At 40.6% G+C, this 21,687-nt stretch overlaps 1 protein-coding gene across 3 annotated transcripts in view; it reads right to left on the reverse strand.

Annotated features, from left to right (window-relative positions):
* Window positions 1-21,687, reverse strand: part of PDE7B (phosphodiesterase 7B) — a 155,849-nt gene that overhangs the window by 71,584 nt on the left and 62,578 nt on the right. For 2 of the 3 annotated variants that reach the window (XM_081907190.1, XM_081907191.1), the window contains exon 2: window positions 11,827-11,887. In XM_081907190.1, coding sequence (XP_081763316.1) covers window positions 11,827-11,887 — 61 coding nt within the window. Of the gene's footprint in view, window positions 1-7,819; window positions 7,984-11,826; window positions 11,888-21,687 lie in introns of all 3 variants that reach the window. The other variant, XM_081907192.1, reaches the window with a different exon arrangement.

The raw sequence follows: 21,687 nt of genomic DNA on the forward strand, positions 1-21,687 counted from the left end.
GCAGGGTCATTTATCTGCTGCATCCTGGGCTTATCTATTCCCCAGAGAGAAATCTAATACATGCCCCTCTGCTGCATAAGTCAGATTTGGTGGAGAATCTGCTGCTCACCCCTTCCCAGTGCTTCTCAGGATTGCTCCTCCTGGTGGGAATAAATCCCTAGTGATCAGTCACAACATGACTATGGAGTCTCTCTCTTCACAACTTCAGTTTAGGGTTGAATTCCTACTGTACAACAAAGCTTCAAATTGCAGGATGTCAATAACATGAGGCAGTAAACCAGGGACTTTGGCCATTTGAAACAACTGCCACTTGAAAGCCTCTTACTCTACCTTCCTTAGATACTACCGTGTGTGTTGTTTTTTTAGAGCAGGTAAGAGCACACACATTCTGCTTCTGTTTACATTTTTTACAGGCTTTATGTCAGGCAAGATAACATTGGCAGCTGCTTCTTGCCTTGTTTCGGGCCTCTTTCAACCATAGGCAAGTTCATAGACTAAGATAATGTAATATGTAGGACTTAAATGATCCTTTTCCTTTGGCTAAGCACATTTTCTTCTCCCAGCTGAGTCACAGGTGCTGAAGAGGTGCTTCACATGGCATGGGCTTAGTCCTCCGTTTATTACATAATAACAACTAATACTTTGGAAATGTTCCTGCTCACATATGCCCTTTTATACAAAAGTATTAGTGTAGGAACTGTGCAGTACCCTCTGTAAAAATAAATGGAGTACCCTTTTTTGCTGGAATACAACTATTGAAAAGTGTGGGATTGTTGAAGAGTACTGAAATGCCCAATGACTAGTTTAAGAAAACAGTATTAAACTGCCAGTCAACTGTAAGCAAAGGCCAGGATTTTGAAGGAAGGACACTATGTTCTCTGGAAAAAGCTCAAAATTAATAGAGTTTCCTTTATCCTATCACAAAACATGTTATTACTATTTGATCTAGGACTTAATCTCTTTAATTTATTCTACTTTACAGCAGGGTTTTTAGTTTTGCCATTAAAAGTTTGAGAAACTGAAAGATGGATTGTTTTTTGTAGCTTGTGCACTATCTCACTTTTCCATCTGGTAAAACTGGTTTCTTAGGGTTGGGGTGATTGGGTTTTAATCAAAGTTCAGTTAGGCAATTATAGACTCTGGACGTAGTGGTCATTTGGAGGAACTTCTTTGGATGGTAATGTGTGTTACTTCACTTTGATACCATTGTGGCAAATTTTGATGCTCAGGAGCTTATCATATTCCCAATGCTACACCAGCTGTGCTGATCCATATAGACCCCAAAGAGCAGAAGCACATGACACAGTACACAATTTATCATGATAAGATGACAGATGGAACAGTGAGTTGGCAAATGGTGAAGCAGTGGCTGGACTTGGGCTTGGGTTCACATTCCTAATAAGCGATAAGGAATGATTTAGTAGTATGACCAGGGTGCTGAACATATTGCAGTTCTTGAAGTGTTGCTGTTCCACTACTTTACTTAATAAGCAAGACTTTCACCATGAATTGCAATTGACAGGCATCATGATGGGCTGGACTTGTCTCACTGAACAAGCATAAAATGGCAAAATAATCTCCTGTACTGAAGAAACCACACCATGCTCTATTGTATCTGTTTACTTGTAGGATGAAGATATTAGATGCCCTGGCCAAGGAAAGCATTCACTAGTCACTTTCTAATCCATCAGAGCACCAGACAGGAGGGTAAACTAACATCCAATCATAATAACACTCTGCATAAAATACACTGGTATCCAATTTTCACAAGAATATTATTTTTGTGTTACCCTTGTTTACTGATAATTACCACATTCCTGGGCTTTATTAAGCATCACAATATCTACTACTATACTAGGCTATTGGATGTAACCTGATGATGTCCTATTGACTTCAGTTTTCTTGGGCATGGCAGGTTTATGGCTCAGTTTGATCATTAGAGCTCCTACTCACGCAGCAGAGACTCAGTTGAGACTTGACCTGGCACCATCTTCCACCGGGCAACCAAACCATAGTTCGTTGTCTTGAATGAAATTTTGAATTTTGAATAAGGCTCAGTTTGATATCATATTGTTACTGGAAGGCTCACAGTTTAAAGTCATACACTGCAAGGAGCCCAAGCAGAACGTGAATGATATTGCCATCTATCTGTTTTTATAAATAGGAAGTCAGTCATGACTCTTCATTTTCCAGTAGATTCTTAACATTCCAGTACCATTATCTTTACAACAGTCTGGCTTCCTCCAGCCGTACAGTACTTCTAAAATAAGCCTTTGCATGCTTTTACTGAAAACGATGGAAACATTTTGGCTGCAGTTTCCCAGTTCCTTTAAAATAGAGCAGCTTAAAGCAGGATTTTCCAAACTGTGGTCCATGAGTTTCATTCAGGTGGTCCATGCAAAATAACAGGAACATCTGTTGCTCTATCCTTCTTAGAACCTGGTACTCTGTCCAGAAGGTAAGCAGGATGGGCAGGAAGTGACAGGTGGAGAAGACACTTGAAAGGAGTGGAGAAGATTGTCATCAAAGTTAATGGGAGGCTAGAATTAAGAAGTTTAACACTGATTCACAGTATTAAAAATTGTATTCTATGGAATTCTATTGTGTGTTCTGCTCTACTCCCAGGCTGGGTAGGTAGAAAGGGTGGCTATTTTAGTGGTGTATCAGTAGCATTTCTCCTCCTTTGCTGCCACGTAATTTGTGTGGCGGATGGCTCATCCCAAATCTTGGGACAATGATGAGGGAAATCATTTTATGGTGATTTTGTTTCAACAACTTCAAAAACCTCTTGCCTAGCAATAACCCGCCCTTAGTGCCTTGCATTGCTACATTAATTACAGTAAACTTCTTGTTTCATTTTAACAGTGTACATTTTGAAACAGCTGAAGTACCGAAATGGCTGCTCTTTGACAGAACATAGATCCCATCACAGTACAGGGAAAGTAGACTGAAATAAAAGTCCAACAATGATGCTTTCTGCCCAAAGTCTTTTGAAATTAATTATGGTGACATTTCTTTCCATAACACATATTAGATAGACTTCAAAGGCATATAGTTTGTTTTCGTACAGATGACAGCAGATGAAATTAGACAACCAGATTTATGCTGCTGCAATTCCTTCTGTCATTAAAAAAATGGAAATATGTTAATAATTAGAATCACATGGGTTTTAATTCTTCTGGCTCCTAAATAATAAAGCAGATGACATGTGCAATTCCCTAAAGAGTCCACTGAAGAAAATCTGCCACAACAGTAAATAGTCTACATAACAGAAGTATTGTGGGTCCACAGGCTTCTCGTCTTTATTTACCCACGTAACAAGTCCCCCCCCCATATAACATCACATAACTACTGGGTCCTGCTACAATCCTTTTGGGTGGGACCTTATGATGCTATGCATATGGAACTGGACCATTTGAAGAATTCATAGGTCTGTCTAAAGGGCTATCCAATCCATAATTCTGTTCTCATAGTGTCCAAGCAGATGCCTGCGGGAAGCCCATAAGCAGGGCATGAATACAACTGTACTCTCTTGCTCACACACCCCAAGAGACTGGTTTTCAGAAGCATGATGCTTCTAGTTTGAGAGATAATGTCCTGGACTTAAGGGGCTCTCAGTATGGTCCTGCTGCTGTCAATTCCCCCTGCCAAACTACTGGACCCTCCGCCCCAATCCTCTTATTTGTGGCAGTAGTGCAACTAGTATCCTCTTCCCTCCCTGGCTGCTTCCCTTGCCTATTCATCTGGACTCTTCCACAGCTGATAGGGTAGTGGAGAAAACAATCTCCTCAATTCACCCTTACAGTTCCTTGGTGCTCCTGAAAATGTGCTCTGCGGGGCTGGGGGAACTTCTGGAACCCTCTGGAGGTGGTGGTGGGGCTTCGAGGAAAGGGGAAATCAGCAATTATTGCCTCATCTGCCTCACTTGCACGAGTGGGGACATCTTGTGCATGGAGCAAGAGGTCCTCCTGGATCAGACTTGCTTCTGTGACCAGCAAAGCAGGTCTGGATCCAACCGAAGATGTTGCTGAGCTGAACCTATTCCTATAATTTCAGTAGCACAAGCCCATGCTTGTGCCATGGGAATCTTTTTTTTTTTTTTTTTAAGAAGTGAAATAGCAGATTCTAACAATTTAGTTGAAGAAGCAGCCATGGAATTTGTCCAGTGCTAAACTATCTGCTCCTGGGACACAAACAACAACAATAACAACAACACTTCATAAGCTTTGGAGGTATTATTCATGTCTGTTTAGTTTTTTCATGGTTTTCATTACCATCTCTTTAAAAACAAACACATAATGCAAACAACGAAGTACAATTTATGTCACTTTGTAGCCTTGCCTCCTTTCCACTGAGGAATCCGATAATTTGCCACAAGACAAAAAGCACAATCAAATAATCATTTGCGATTTAAATCTGTGGCATGAGGCATTCCCAGTAAGCCAATTGCTTCCTGTCAGAAAAATCCCTGTCCCAGTTTTGCCTTTGGGGAGACTCCAGGGAACACTCCTAACATTCTTTTGTTAATATTTATCTGCTTTTTAAAATTAGTGTTTATTAAATATTTCTTCATTATGGAACAAAGGTTAGCTATCTTAAAACAAGAAACAATTAAATACAATAACATGAACAATGAAAATACTAAAATCAGTAGTAGCATAACTATTGGTAGAAAAATGAAACAAATCAGAAAACCTATATAACTCATAGAAAAAAGCTGTATCATGTGACCTGTAAAAAGTTGTTAGCAGAAGCACTACAAGAAGATTGGTGGAAGGAGATTTTACCACCACCTTCTCTTTTGGCAGCTCCCCACTCTCAAAGCTTCTGAAGGCAGGTGGGCCTTCCTAAACAGGGGTGGGCTGTGACGTGGGAACATTGCCAAAAATCAGATGGAGACACCTTTAATGAATTGCAAAAAGGTATTCTACTCATGGTCATTGTTAGGGGGTGGTATTGGAGGGCCAGGTGTTTTGTACCAAGCTCCAGAACTCCTATTCCTCCCCCCTTTAAAAACTATTTATTTTATTTACTTTTAAATGTTTTATTTAGGGATGCTGGGCAGATTGGAAAGTGCTGGTGAGACCCCAGCCATCAGCCATCTTCAATCCACCCACAAGAGGCATCTATATAAAAAAATTAACACATGCCAATTTTGTCATACTCCTGTATTGCAGGAACAACCCTGCTACTACTACTCCCCTTCTGTTGGCACTTCTCTGGATCCAAGCCATTGAATATATACCCTTACTTGTTAGTATAAGTGGCCGTTTTTAGTTCCATCCCAGGGATTTAAGAACAACTGTTTGGAAGGACAGGATGCAATGTTTTAGTGGACACACGTACCCAGAAACGCTAGGCACCATGTTATGTGCAAATCCCACCACTTCACATGTTAGAGTTTAAAACATGGATAGGCAAACTAAGGCCCAGGGGCCAGATCCAGCCCAATCACCTTCTAAATCCAGCCCACGGATCGTCCAGGAATCAGCGTGTTTTTACATGAGTAGAATGTGTCCTTTTATTTAAAATGCATCTCTGGGTTATTTGTGGGGCATAGAAATTCATTCATTTTCCCCCTTCAAAATATAGTCTGGCCCCCCACATGGTCTGAGGGACAGTGGACCGGCCCCCTGCTGAAAAAGTTTGCAAAAAGTCAGCAGAGGTTTAAGAGGTTAACTTTGAAAGGTTCCGCATGTAAGACAGCCAGGATGAACAGAACAAATGTTCAGGATACATTGAGCAGAGAAGAGCAATGTGCAATAGTGGGGTGCATGCATGTGTGTGCTTAAATTCAGTTTGGCCACTAATTGTTGGTCTGAGAACAGGGGTGTTACAAATACTGTATATGTCTCCCTGTGGTCATCTGTGAAATGCTGGGCAGGGGTGGGGGTGGGTTATGAGAGAAGAATCTGCTTCACTGTGGAGCATAAGAAGACTCATGTCCTCCCCCATATAGTCATATTGTGGTCAGGTTATCCACGCAGGCACTGGAGACAGCCAGGCTAGATTATCTGACATAACACAGGACATCTGGCTTATTCAATACTTAACAACTGTAATTAATTGGCATCAATTCAGGAAATAGCAACAGTCTTACAGTTTCGACACAGCATCTGTGGGGAAAAGCTTCTGCACAGCATTCCCTCAGATCCCAATTCGTTTATCCAATACATGTCTCCTTAAGTATTTCTAAAACAAAATTAATCTCTCTCAGATTATGCAAGGGCAGCGTTGCCAGTTGCCATTAAGCAACGCTAAACAAGGGGCAGCCCTTTTTCTGCGGTAGTAGTCTAGTGAAATGCTCCCTTCCTGGCACTATCTGGACTTGCATGGTTCTGATGAGCAGAAAGAGCAGGAGGTGAAGGATGGGGAGCCCAAGCTGTAAGGGAGCATTAGAAGGAAGACCAAGCAACTGCAGCAGGGGATAGGGGTGAGGGAGGGATCTGGTGGGCCCAGAACAAAGGGGAGCTCAACAACTGGGACCAAGGCTGGCTTATCCATAACGCCATTGAAGCAATGCCTGCAAAGGGGCTCAGAGAGTCCTGAATTTAGCAAACTAACTTCCTCATGAGGCCAGCCTGGTGATGCCTCACTGGGGGGGGGGGTCATTGAAGACACAATGGTACTGATGACCAGACATTAGCCCTTCATGGGAAGACCCTTGAAGCTGTGAAATGGGAATTGCCAGGGTTGCAGGGGGTGTGATGTCACCAAAATTAAAAGTGCCTTTTGCAAGAGGCTTTTGAAGCAGAGGTTACCAGGGTGACAAGGGGCAATGGTATGCCCCACAGAGGACCTTAAGGTCCACAAATGACAATACTTTGGAGGTCCCAAGTTGCAAGGTGGTTAGATTGGTCTCAACTAGGTCCAGGGCCTATTCAGAATCACAACTATGATTTAGAATCGAGCACAAGAAGGGATGTGTGCTGAATTTTGTCTCCACACAGGGCAACCACTGAAATTTGAGACTAAGATTCGCCACTGTTATGGGAGAAGCGACAAGAGACACTCTTGAGGTATAACGATCTGCACCCTCTCCACTAAAAGGTTCAGGTTGCAAATATGTGTAAATAAACCATATTTCATAAAAGCACTTGTGCCTTAATTTTCTGAAGGAAACAAAACCCCTGGTTTAGGGCCAAGGCCCCTGGAATCTCATGCACCTCTTGGCACATTCATTCAGAATGTTAGTCATTGTTGCATTGACTGCAAATAACAGGAATCCCGCTCTGCTGCCCAGCTCAAAAATATTCTACTCCACCCCTGGGACACACACATACCCAGCCAGCATTCTGTACTTACTGAGGATGCTCAGTCCTCATTGGGGGTATTCTGAGCCTCCTCCTCACAAACACCCTTAGACTTCTCATTCTAAAGATTTCTGTCCTTCTGCAAACCTTGAGGTTCCCAAGCCTGCTGAAGATGTTCCATTTGTGTGTGTTGCCTTTTCGGTTGCGTAAGGATTTACACTTGGATGAGTTTGCTAGTAGTAAAAAGACGAATGGTAGGTGATGAAAATAACAGGTATTTGTGCCAATTGACAACACACAAGAGCCCTGTTTTTTGTTTCTTTAGTTCGGAGCAGAATTTTGAACACAAATGTATTTTGACATATAAATCTGCCTGGCTTTCAACATTGGCAATTGGCCTTACATTCAATGGTGATGATTTATAACATTCTATTAATACGGTCTGATTTTTCATCCTGAATGAAGAGCCCTTTAGAAACTCTAGGGATTGTAAAATGCCAGGTTACTGTTTTATTTCTGGGTCTTACAAATGAGCGGATCTCAGTTCTACTTTACAAGTCGCTTACCAGACGAAGCTGCACTTCTTACAGATACCATGATCTGTTTTCATCCAGAGAAACAGTCTGGAAGGGCAGGCTTCTTCAGGCATAAAGGAAGTAACATGCAATGATTTGGTATGTCAACACAAACGAGAGGCGGAGAATATGAGCAGGAGCAGTTACTGTAGATTCTGTGTTAGAGATGAGAGAAGAAACCAAAAGCTTGACAAAGGTGAGTGATGACAAGTAAACAAGCAAACACCATGCATGAGAAGAAGTGAGCGTCTTCAGAGTGAAAGAGGGAAATAATTTGAGATCTGGAACAAGGAAGCTTATTTCACAAACTAGAGGACGGGATAACTAAAATCTGCAATGTGAAGTTGGCAGGAGGGAAGTAGGGACCCCAGAAAGAGAGAAATTTCTGCCTAAAGGAAGAAGTCAGGCTAGCGGCTATGTCTGTGTGATAGAAGAGCAAGTTAGCAGAAGCAGAAGCAACAGCTTCAGAATTTGACAAACCTGTTGCTATGGCTACCTAGCCTACCAACCAACTTTCAGACAACCAGAACGTACTCAGAAATACAATTCATGCTGCGTACAAAGAGGACACTGCATATACTCACATTTACAGAAAAGTAGATGGGGAAAAAGAGCTTGATATAAGATTATTACTATTATTATTATTAATGAAAGGCAAAAGCTTTGTTGCTGTTTTCTAGATTATAAGAGGGATAAGACTGTGGAGGATGAGAAGATTAAGATTAGCCAAGAGATTTTGCTTTTCAAGGCCAAACAGCAAATGGCACTTCTAAGCCAAGATGTGCAGAACACTTTAGTAGTTACAGCAATATGGGGATAGTGGAATGCACTGCATAGGCAGGGTTATTTTTAAAAAATTGACAAAAACTTAAACTTGGGTTACCATGTTACTCTGACAGTAACTTGTTTTAAGTCTGTTTTAACACTGAATTTTAAACTGTTGTAACCCACCCTGCGGCCTTCTGATGAAGGACAGGTAATAAATTAGTTGTTGTCACCATTATAATTTGTTAGGGTTAAAAACAGGAATATTAGCTTGAAGAATAATACCGGGGGGTACCCAATCACAGCTAAATTAAAACCTTGAGTTCCATTTTGTTAGTTCCACACTTTCAAGCCTACCTGTGGCAACCATGCAGTTCCTTCACCATCAATTGCTGTGTCCGGTCCCCCCGGCAGCTCTACTGTTTATTAGTAGTTCACTTACATCCTACAACTTCTGCTCTAAATATGGCACTCAGAGAAGTTAACAAACATGTCAAACGTTGACATCATCAATGCCAGGAGAAAAACTATAAACATTAAAATACTAAAATAATATTTTATAACTAAATCACAGCAGAGCCCAGAAACAATGCCAGAAAAAACACTCCCACACCAACCCTTTTTGAGGTGCTGCTTAAATGAACCAAGTGAGGAGGAGTGCTGCATATTCTAGGGCAATCAGATTTGTGACACCAACACTATCTCCAAGACCACCTCCATCAACTTCAGCATTGAGAGTTAAGCAGTGGGCTGAGTGGTCTACAAATAAAATTCCAATCCTGCTTTTGGAATCAAGATGTACCACTGTAAACTCAAAATTATACAATTGCTGGATGTGGCACTAGGTCACGGAGGATCATCTCAATAGGTCATGGCCATACCACTTCCTGCAGCCAATCAGAAGCAGGACCTTCCTGCAGCCAATCAGAAACAGTGTTTTAGTTTCTGAACATTTTGGAAGTCTAATGGACTTCTGGAACGAATTCCGTTCGACTTCCAAGGTATGACTGTAGTTGTAACCAGTTAACAAATGAGCTGATTAACAAAATTAGAATCTCATAAATGTTACATAATGAATATGCCCAAATGGAGGATAATAATTATTCTAACTAAAGGACACAAATTATTAATTGTGTGGAACACAATGCATGGTACAGCTGCACTTTATCACAGAGAGCAACTTGAACTAAAGGCCACAGTTTTATTAGTGTCATTAATGAGTTATTTGTACCACTGTTCTCTTATTCTCTGTGAAAAACTGTATGGACTGTTTTGTGAGAACCGTGAAGACTTACTGCCAAATTACACACAATTTATATGCACCCAATATAGGGAGGGGGGAACTGATTCACTAGCTCACACAGATATTCAGGAAAGATTGTCTATAGGGCAGACCCAGAAGGATGGCAGCACTGTACCACATACAGTGGTACCTCGGGTTAAGTACTTAATTCGTTCTGGAGGTCCGTTCTTAACCTGAAACTGTTCTTAACCTGTAGCACCATTTTAGCTAATGGAGCCTCCTGCTACCGCCGCGCTGCCAGAGCACAATTTCTGTTCTCATCCTGAAGCAAAGTTCTTAACCCGAGGTAATATTTCTGGGTTAGTGGAGTCTGTAACCTGAAGCATCTGTAACCTGAAGCGTATGTAACCCGAGGTACCACTGTATTGTCACCTACAGCTCCCAGCTAAAACCACTCCAATGTATCATCAGTGATCTACAGCTTATTTACAATGATACTTCCATCTCACAGGCATTGGGTAGATCACAGGAGCACTTTATTGCTGCCCCAACTCCTCAAATGCCCCTCTGAGGGAAATAAAGTGGGTTTATTCTTTATTTATTTATTAAATTTCTACACCACCCTCCACAGTTTAAAAGGCCATGGATTGTTTAATTAGCCAGAGGTCTGGGAGAAGACAAATGTTTTTGCCTGGAGCCATGAGATATGTGAGGAAGGTGCCAGGAAAGCCTCCCTAGGGAGAGCATTCCACAAGTGGGGAGTCGTTCCTCCTTTTCTCATGGAGGAGGCACACAAAGAAGGGCCTCAGATTATGATTGCAGGGTGTGGGTCAGGTCGGTTTAGATTCAGCTGATCCATTGCCAACCTTACTCTATCCCCAAAATACTTCATTTCAGGGACTTGTGCTGGCTATTACTGGTGAAATTCATTACCAGCTTGTCAACAGCCCATATCTTAAGAGGTGCTGTAGGGACTTCTGTCACTGTGGTGGTGCTGCCCTCCTTCCCAACTGCTGCCAATACAGTTAGTGTAGGGCAGGGTTGTGGACCTCTGCTGAATCATAACCTCTGCCAGCAGCATGAATCAAGTGCTAAGATTGTTCTGTCACACTGCCACCTCTCTGACATTGCATATAATATAGATTCCTGGACTATTTGGAAAGTCTGAAAACATGGATAAAACAATTAAATACTGAAGTTTTCACACATGGTCTTTCCTCCTCACCAGTGCAAGCTGGTCGATTAGGGTGAATGAGGTACAAACCTCTTTCTGTCCTCAGCCAGGTTCCCCACTTGCCTGCCTTCTGACCTAGAACCAGTTTACTGGCTGTCAACTTCCTTCTCCTTAATTTCCGTTTTGCCCCTTGTAGAACTCAGCAGGGGCAAAACTAGAATTAGTTGGCTCTGATTGTCACTGGCTTTGGCTCCACCTTCTGTTGGCCTCTCAGCCTACCAGTTCTATTAGGCACCAGCCCACACGGTCTCTCCTCATAGCAAATTAACAACAGTCCCAATTGACTTCTCACTTAAAATCAGCACACATCAGATCGTCGAAGTAAGCTGCTTTAGATATGAAACAGTTTGTTGTTAAACAGAATTAAAACTGATAAAAGTAAGAACCTGTGCTCTTTATGTTGCCTAGTTAAAATAATAAAAAAGCAAGTTGATGCAAAAATGAATAAATAGATGCAGTTCCAGCTATGCAGTGTCTTGTCACAATCTGCATTTAGATTTTGTAGCCAACAGTCAGAAATCACTCTGTCAACAACTTTCTACAAGTGAACTGAGGGCTCATTATAATCAATTAGTGCTCATATGCATTCACTATTCATACCAGTTGCACCAAAGCCAACTATACATCCAGAAGAATTATGGCTACCAACCAAGCTCATTAAAATGCAGACACTCTTTGAAAAGAAACACCTCATTAAAACAGTGCATATTTCTCCACATACCAAACTCCAGATTAAAGAGAATGGACTCCACTTACCTAGCATGCGAACACATTTGGCACTCTGCTCTGGGCTATCGAATGAGATTTCTCCACACCTCTGGGGAAAAGAAAGGAGAGGAAAACATATTCAACGCAAAACCCAATATTTAATCCACGTTAGCTTTACAACTTTTACTGCTTTTGTTTTCCATATGCCTATTCCTTCATCCAAACATTAGAAATCAGTGTCATTTTAGAAGCCAAAGTTCTCTCTTAACCAGAGCCTTTTTATTAAGTGAGAAAATATGCCTTGCTCATCTCCTCCTCTTACCTTGAGATCAGGCTAATAAGTAACCCTTGCACTTTGGGATGCGGGGTGGCGGTAAGCCTTAGGAAAGGAACCTGGGTTTCTTGTCTATTTATTTTGCCTTTCTTTTCAGTTTGGTTTGTCATCAGTTTTTGCTTGAGTAGGAATTTAACCAGTCGTTTCACTGAACTTATCATGGGAATTTATAGGACTTTAATTATCAGTGCATTAACTGTGCTGTAGGGGACCCAGGTGGCGCTGTGGGTTAAAGCCTCAGCGCCTAGGACTTGCAGATCGAAAGGTCGGCAGTTCGAATCCCTGCTGCGGGGTGCGCTCCCGCTGCTCGGTCCCAGCGCCTGCCAACCTAGCAGTTCGAAAGCACCTCCGGGTGCAAGTAGATAAATAGGGACCGCTTACCAGCGGGAAGGTAAACGGCGTTTCCGTGTGCAGCTCTGGCTCGCCAGAGCAGCGATGTCACGCTGGCCACGTGACCCGGAAGTGTCTCCGGACAGCGCTGGCCCCTGGCCTCTTAAGTGAGATGGGCGCACAACCCCAGAGTCTGTCAAGACTGGCCCGTACGGGCAGGGGTACCTTTACCTTTACCTTTAACTGTGCTGTATCTTGCAGTATGTGGAGATGCTGGAGCCTAAAGTGCAGGATGGTTGCTTTATTGTCATACGAGGTCAAGGTGGCAAGGGTTCTGGTATTTACACCTGGCCTGGTTAATCCTATTTCCCTTCTAATGTTGTATGTTCCCATTTCCCTTCTATTCCTGAAGAAGGATAATGGAAATTCATGATTTCAGTTGAGCACAGGTCCATTTCAGACACGTCATAATCACAATGCATTTTCTTCAATTGAAAAATTTCATTGAAAAAATCACCTATTTGGAAAAAGTCATATACAACATAGAGGTAAAAAATGAATTAAAAGGATGACAATAACAATTTTGATCAAAAGTGTATGGAACACTAGCCTACTGAAAAAACTAACCCATAAACTACAGTTGTTGAGGGAACAAAAAGAAACGGACAACTTCACAAAGACTTGGCTTAACTTTATTATGTATGCAAGTTTTCCAGATAATAATCAACACCCCCCTCCCCGCACAGCATATAGCTCTATATGGCTAGAGTGATCGCCCAATAGAAAAAAGGCTTTGGGTTTCAAATCCTTTCCCTGCTCACACTCACATTTAGACAAACACATACTGCTCTTCATTATCCAATAAAGGAAGCATTGAGTTCATTAATAATCATCCTTACACTAGACTCGCTGAAATCTCTAAATATTTATCACTAGATGACAGCCACTCAAATAATGCTGATGAATGTACTTGAGAAATATTGTATTATTTTCTATTTATAGATTTTTATGTCTTTATTTTCTTTCTTCTTTTTTGTCTTCCTTTTGTTGACACCTGATTCTTCATAGATATAATACTATGAGGTCTCACATTAGAAATGTTTCTTATTTGTTTTTATATTCTATACATTGAGAGTTTATAAGTGTTCAACATGGTTAAACTGTTAGATTTTAAAAAGTGAATACAAATTATAATTATAAAAATGATTTTTTAAAAATATCGGGGAGTTCCAAGATGGGCCTCCATATATTTTTTACTCAGCTGAATGGAAGAGTTCCAATGAAGTTTCATGAAAAATGGATTCATTCCTCAAATATGTTTTAGGAGCCATGGCTCTACACCGGTGAGCTCATTCAATATTTTCCAAGAATGCAATACATTTTACTCTGGTTTACCACAAGGAGGAAATGGACTATACAGTAGAACACTGTTTGGTCAAGAAAATCATTTTTTCCTTTCCTATTTCACAGTATTTAATAGGCTTCTTCATTCCTACTGATCCCCCACCCCCATTTAATAGAACAGAACTTTAAAAGATGCATACTGTATTGAAGTTATTAGTGCCAGAGGAGAAAGATAGCTGTATATTTTACTGGAAAACTCTGTGTATGGGGAGGTCTGTTCTTGAGCAAACAAATACTTCGTTAATTCTCATTTGATTTTTCTTTTGCATTCACTATTATTTATAAGCAACAAACATTTTTTCCTACTCTCACAAAGTATGCCTTTTGGCTTCTTCATTATGACACAAGAATAAGGTCTGTGTGAAGGACCTTATATTTTTGTATGTTGTGGGAGCAAGAGAGCAGTGGCTCCTTCCAATCCTCCTTTGCTTCTCCTGTGCTATTCCTCTTTTTACCTCAATGTGCATTCGAGACCCTGTGCAAACAGTGCTCTGAATGCATGAAGGGCAGTGTAGAGGCAGCAATCTGTCCCTCCAGCCATCCATTAATTGTACAGGCTACAGCATCAATTTATATCGCATGTAGTGGCATGACAAATTTGGCTGCCTCCCAACGGCTATTAGAATCATTCTACTTGCCATGGCAAGAATCTCAGACCACACCTGGGTACTGACAAGCTAGAATGTGTGCAGAGGAGGGTGACCAAAGATCTGGAAACAAAGCCTCATAAGGAATGGTTGAGGGTACTGGGTATTGTTAGCCTGGAAAAGAGGAGAGGAGATATGACAGTCATCTTCAAATATCTAAAAGGCTGCCACATAGAAGATGGACAAGCTTGTTTTCTCCTGCTCTGGAGGCTAGGGCCTGAACCAATGAATTCGAGTTACAAGAAAGGAGATGCCTACTAAACATCAGGAAGACCTTTGATACTAAGAGCTGTTTGACAGTGGAATGGACTTCCTAGGGATGTTGTGGACTCTCATCCCTTGGAGATTTTTAAGCAGAGCTTGGATGGCCATCTGCCATGGATGCTTTAGCTGAGATTTGTACATTGCTGGAGGTTGGACTAGATGACTCTCTGGGTCCCTTCCAAGTTTACAATTTTATGATTCTATGACATGCATTCTATGAGTCTGTGATTACACTGTGTTCTGGAAGGACGCCAAGTCTCTCTGAAGTGCAATGTGGCATCCATGACAAGACCCCACACTTCATCTCTTGGAAATCTGTAGAATCTTGGCTGTCAGAAATATTTTAAGCAACACCAGTCAAGTGATTGTGTTTTGTTCCACAGTTCATAACTTCCCTAGATTGCTGGCTAGTATCTATGAGACCACAACATAAACAGTAGCATTGGAGAAATCATGCTGAAGTGGATCACATTCCAATGCTGGTTATATAGGAATTGTTGGGAATCTGGACTAGACTTTAGTTAATCTCCATTGAGATGGATGGTAAATTTAGGGTGTAGCAGGTCACACGCATAATAAATCCATGTGTAATTTAGTTTCTATACACAGGAACGATAGATGATAGCGGCAGGAAGGCATGACTGGTATTACATCAATGAAGTTGACAAATTCAGTACAGTACTAGCAGCAAAGACTAACTATTAGCACACTACAAAAATCCTTCTGAACTTGATGGAAACATTGAACCTCCTATCATGGGATCTGCCCAAACCAAATTCACACAATCTTCTCCTTGGTTTTTATTTCAATAACACTTTTTTTTTGTTTTTGTTATTTGCCCAAGGCTAACAATTTAAAGTAACTGCACCAACTTTTATAAATAGCCAAAAAGTTTTTTTTTAAAAAATCGGCACACTAAATACAGTAGCATCTTATAATAAATCCAGATCTTCTGTACAAATACCACAATTCAAATATTTGTGGGATCCCTCTCCAGCATGTGACCAAATGGGTAATTTATGTTGAACAGAAGACCATTTGTAAAGGACTTGTTGCCTCTCCAGCCCAAGATGCTCCCTGCATGTGAAGCTAACAATCAAATGTTACTTTATTCCCTTCAGTTTTGAAAATGGTAAGCCAGGCCATGGAACAAACTTAACTTCAATGCAGAGCAAAAATGAACCCCAGAACTTCAAAATGTAATATGTTCCTAACAGATCATCTGAAGCCACAAAATAGCAAGTGGCATTTTGGAGGGAGGGGAAAAAAAGGAAGCATACATTTCGCTGCTGCTGATGACAAACATCTGAATGCATTTAGAAATAGCCTCAAATAGTGCCTACTTTGAGAAGCACACACACTGCGTTTTCATGTGGCTCAGAATACTAATTCAGCAATATTCTTTGCAATTAAGAAAGGGAAGGGTGCCTTTAAAACTAGTTGGAAAATAGAAGGCATGTGACATCCTTCCTAAAAGCAAAGCTAACATTCTATTTATCTCAGTTACCATTGTTTAATGTTTTTAAATTCCAAAATACAAAAGTAAGTTGGGGAAAACATTTTTGCCAGCAAAAATTGCATGGGGAAAATTGATACCACCTAATGCAAACTTGTAAGAAGATTTCTTTAATATTCTAAAGCCTGGAGAGGAGGTTCAATTACCTGTTCCCCCCAAGACCCCACATGTTTAAATTATCTGAAGGAAAGAGGAATGCTTTTAATAAATTTAACAGATGAGAAAATGCATCTCTCACTGTGTTAGCTGTAAAGTAACTGCTTGTCGATCCTGTATTATAAATGTAAAATTAAGGAGTGTTCCAAAAATCAGCTGAGTTAAATAAATTCTCAAAGGCTTAAAACAGCAGTTCTGGGACACAATGTTTGAAAACATTGGGCCATTGAGAAAACATGCCATATCCCTTCAGCCATGGCCAGCATATCTGACTGTGTGCGTAACTACACACTACACACATACACATGAAACAAAAACTCAGTGGCTACTTTTTTTAACATTTCCCTTTTTTAAAAAAAAGCATTGAAACTATGTGTGGGGCAAAGTAGTTTCAGGAGATGAGTGGGGCATTTGGAACAAAAAAGAACAACAACCAGCAGGTGGGACAAGCAGTTGCTGCAGTTTCTCTGCTCCAAATTGCCCCAACACTGTTTCCTCATCACATTATTGTTTCATGCAGTGCCGCTGAGAAGTGGGAACAGAAGGCACAGATGCACCAGACCCACAGGCAGCAGGGGTTCTGAACTCTAAGCTTTCTTTAAAAAAAAAAAGGTAAAACACTAGGCTTCCTGGCCTGCTCCCACCTTACAGGATTTTTAGTCAATAACTGAACTCAAGAGTTTCAGATATTCATTTCTTATATTTTTATTTAAAATATATACCCAAGTTGCCCAGATGTTTACTGTTGTCATTTTTAGTCACACTTGAGCTCTTTGCCTGATTTAGGATTTGCATTAGAGATGGAGGAGAAATTCAATTCAGTCTGCATTTAAGGGCAAATCTATCAAATCTGCACTTTCTGAAAGAGTATGAGAACTGAAAAAGAGCAATCGTTCAAAATCCACATTTTTGTGAATTTTTTAGTGTTATCTAACCATGCAGTGTTTACAAAATCACACATTAAGGGAAAGTGTGCGTGAAATGAATACATTAGTGAAAATAGCTTACAGAAATGTATTATATTGGAGGAAATTGCTGGTAAAAAATGTGTACGTTACTCAGAATGTATAAGAAAATAGGCTTATTAGAAGAGATTTGATATTTATTTAAAGAACTTCACAAATTGCTGCAGAAATGTGGAGAACTGAATTTAATATTGGAAAAATGAGAAACTGAGAAGAAACTTGTGTCTTCTGTAGGTTCAGCAAAGGTCCCGATCCACTTACGGTACACTGGGCCCAGAAAATCCCATCTGTCTCAGTGGTTACATAGTTATGTTATCTAATTGGTTGCTAAACTCTAGCTGAACAACAGTTGATTGAACAGCTTCTATGCAAGTATAAAAGGACCAGTGAACTCATACAGCATGGTGTTGGCCCAGAAAAAACTGTTTACCATGTGAGACAGCTAATCAAAGACAATTTTGTGGGGTCTAATATGGGCTTCTGCTCCACTGAAATCATGAATTTCAAGAAGCACAGCATGCCTGCGGGAGTTATCTACATCTCCTTCTAGCAAGAGTACACTGTACTGATTTATACCTGGAGACATGCTGATAAGCAATGTGGAAAGTTATATTTACTGCAAAATGTATAAGAGGCACAATTATTTCCCCACTCTGCAGAGATGGGAGAAGGGGCATTACTAGGTAATTAAAGGACTTGTGGCAGAGGCCCATGACACAAATTTTCATAAGTGTATATAGTGTCTTTGAGCAACTTACGATGATGTCTGTGGTGTCACCAGCACTACCCTTTACAGCAGGGGTCGGCAACGTTTATCTTGCTTCAGCTGGATCTCTCACCCGCTTGCAGTTTCTGGCACTGCAGAAGCGAGTCCCTGCGCTGCGTCGGTTTAGCACAGCGTGTGAGTGGGCAGCTCGGTTTGGGGGCGGTTTGGGGGCCAGTCAAACAACCTCCGCGGGCTGCTTCCGGCCCATGGGCCTTAGGTTGGTAACCCCTGCTTTACAGCATGCCCAGCTGTCCTGTAAACAAAGCTTTTTTTGAGGGGGGGGAGGGAAGAGATCAGGAGATTTGTGGCCTGGCATCAAAGACCTGGGTCTCAAGCCCCCTGAGCCAACCCTAGCAGAAATGCGATTCAGTTTGCAGCTAAGGGGAAACTTAACTAATTTGGACTTTCTGAAACAATAGACAAGCCAAAACACATTCCAAATTCTGTAGCACAGTTCTCCAGCCAATTAATGTGTGCAAAACTGTATGTACTAGGGTAAAGTGTGCATTAAAATGTACATAGGTAAAGGTAAAGGGACCCCTGACCATTAGGTCCAGTCTTAGGAAAAAAAATAATTTGGAGAAATTTGCATTAAAATCCTGATGCATTTTCATGAGGACTTTTAAAGAAACTGCTAGCTGATGTTGAAGAACGGATAACTGACAAAGTTTGGAAAAATGACAAAATGAGAAAAACATATGGACAGTTGTGCCCATCCCTAGAAGGCATAAAGATTGTGGTGGTACTGAGGCTGAGGGAAGAGCAGCTCATCTACAACCAGCTTATAAGTTAAGCAATGAAGCAGTATTTTGATCTAGCAGCTCCTTCCTTTATGGCTCATACTCTTACAGCATATTCCTAAATACGGGTATGTTTACTCTGAAGTAACACTCAATGGGGCTTACTCCCAGGAAAGTGAATATATGAACACTGTCTTCATTGCTACATTACACCAACTCTTAATCAAGGCGCAAAATCCTCCCAATGGATCTTTTTGTTTTATTGACATGATTCGTTTTCCAGATGTTTACAGAAGGATAAATTTGTTCCTGAAACATCCTGCTTCTTTTGCAGCCAGCTGCCTTCTAGGCAACAACTGCAGGCCACTTTTTTCATGCACAAAGAGCAAGCATATCCTTTAACCTCTTCCACTTGGTTAGTTTTAGAATATGAAAAACCAGAAAGAAGCATAACTACTGATTTTTGCCAAAACAGGAAGAGGTCTGTAAAATTAGTAGCAGGGAGACAACCCAATCCTTCACGGTGGCTTTAGTCTTACAGAAAGAAGTTAGGACACACAACTATATCATATCTGTCAGTAAGAGGGGTGGATAGTAAAGAATCAAGGCTTTACCATCTAAACTAACTGAACATAGAACTGCACACTATTCATAATTTTTCAAAGTTTAAATCTAAGCTACTGAATTTTGAACATATTTTTTTCTCAGTGGAAGAGATGCATAACTGTATGCAATAACAATGCATGGGATGGATTTTGTCCTTAAATCTTAAGTGTTCTTCATATATTTTATGGATTAAAGCAATGTGTTAATGTACTAAATTAAAAGCTTTTTCACCTTGTTCTTCTTCACTCTAAGCATCAAATCAAACTATGTGTGTGTCTCTGTGTGTGCACACACAGTCTTCAGCTGTGAGAATGTATGTTCTAATATGCTTGCAAACTGTTGTCCTAGGAAAATTTGCTTGAGAGGGAAACATTTCCCTCACTCCAACCTGGCTTTCTTAAAAAGCCAAACCTGGCAGGCAAGGAATGATGTCACACAGTCATGTTGCCAATATGATTCCCCGACTGGCTGGGATCTCCTCGGGAACAATGCACTCCACTTGTTTTTTGAAATAAAAAGTGGTGTTAAAGCTGCAAATCAGGGAGAGAAGTTGTGAGTAGACATCTAATGCAATCTAACCCATTTTTGTGGGTGAAAATTTGGTGGAGCCCTAATGAACTGAGTACAAAATGCTGGCATTTTTCTTCCCTCCCTACTCTAATTGCTTAAGAAGTAATACTGCAAATAAGACTGCTATTCTGCACCTATGCAAGGCAGTGCTCTGTGTTTGAAATAAAACATTATCTACATAAAAGACAGATGAGTAAGGCTTTCTGTAGTTTCTGTTATTAACCTCCTAAGATGTGTAGTAATTATTTGTTTTCCTTTATATTTCACGTATACTACAAAGCCTACAGAATATTTTCAGCATTGTAGCAGCACTGATAAGAAATGAAGACACAGATAGGGCGCACCGCACATTTAACGCACCTGGCTTCTGCCAAGGAATACTGGGAATTGTAGTTTGCCCCTCATAGAGCTACACTTTCCAGGATTATTTGAGGGAAGCCATGTGCTTTAAATGCATGGTGTGAATGTGACGTAATCTTCCTGCACTGATACATATTTTTTTTTCAAATTTGGAGTATATTTTTTGAGATGTGGAGGACTGAGTGGTATGTGGAAATGCCTACAAAGAAATGTGGTTCATATGTATCTAAGTAAACAATAAGGCTGTGACCCTGTATGCATTTAGGCTTCTCATCCCACAGGCTGTACAGAGGATTGCAAGTGAAGGGGCAGTGAACCACATGTGTTCTGTGCCACTTTTTCCATTGATTCCTGTGAACTACAGAAAACACCTTGTACTTTTCCAGTGACATAACTATGGCAGTGCAAATTACCCTATTGGGTACAAGTCACCCTACTGGGTATAATAGAAGCCTGTTTTTATTCTGTCTTAGAATGATTGTATCTGAAGTAATTGGTTACATAAATTAGCAAGAGTTAGTTAGCCTACATTAAACATGCTCAGGCTACTATTATTTCAGAGTTCTGGAAATTTACTCATTGTTTACATGGAATAGTAAACCACTAGGAAGATGATTAGGCTATAAACCTAATCCCTATCTTCTTTTTTAATTGTGGTTGGCAAGCAGGTTCAATATTGAAGGCTTCATGTTATAAGAAAGCAACACAGGCAGGCCAGGCATCTGAATTGCTCCAAGTTTGGATTTTCACATAGGCATGAATGAATGTCTATTACAAGTGTATACCACAGTCAAGACTTGGCCCTCCTCAGTTGTATGGTTGTAATTTTCTTCTTATCTAAGCAGACATGCTTGCTTGTAGCTAATTAGAACAAAATGTAATGATATATATCCAACAGAAAAATAAAAATAGGCTGTAACTTGCTTTTTATGGGTGCATATAATTTTATTCCCTGTTTCAATGCATCTCACAAAGATCAGATGTTAAAAAGGAGTCTGTATTTAAGGCCAAACAAAACCCCCACCAACCTCTTAGGACGGCTACTCTTGCCATCTGGATGTAATGTAGTCCAGTGAAAGGATAACAAAGTTATGGTTTGGGTTTATAATGTTTTCTTTAGTGTTTTATGTGGTATTTCACAACCCATCGGGGCCTCCTCAGTTAGTACATTAGGAAACATCCACTGCAATATTAAATTCACTATGTGAAAAATTACGGTTTGCTAGAATCAAGTATTTAAAGGAATATCCC

This window comes from Podarcis melisellensis (genome assembly GCF_964234715.1).
Source record: "Podarcis melisellensis genome assembly, chromosome: 3".
Classification (NCBI taxonomy): Eukaryota; Metazoa; Chordata; class Lepidosauria; order Squamata; family Lacertidae; genus Podarcis; species Podarcis melisellensis.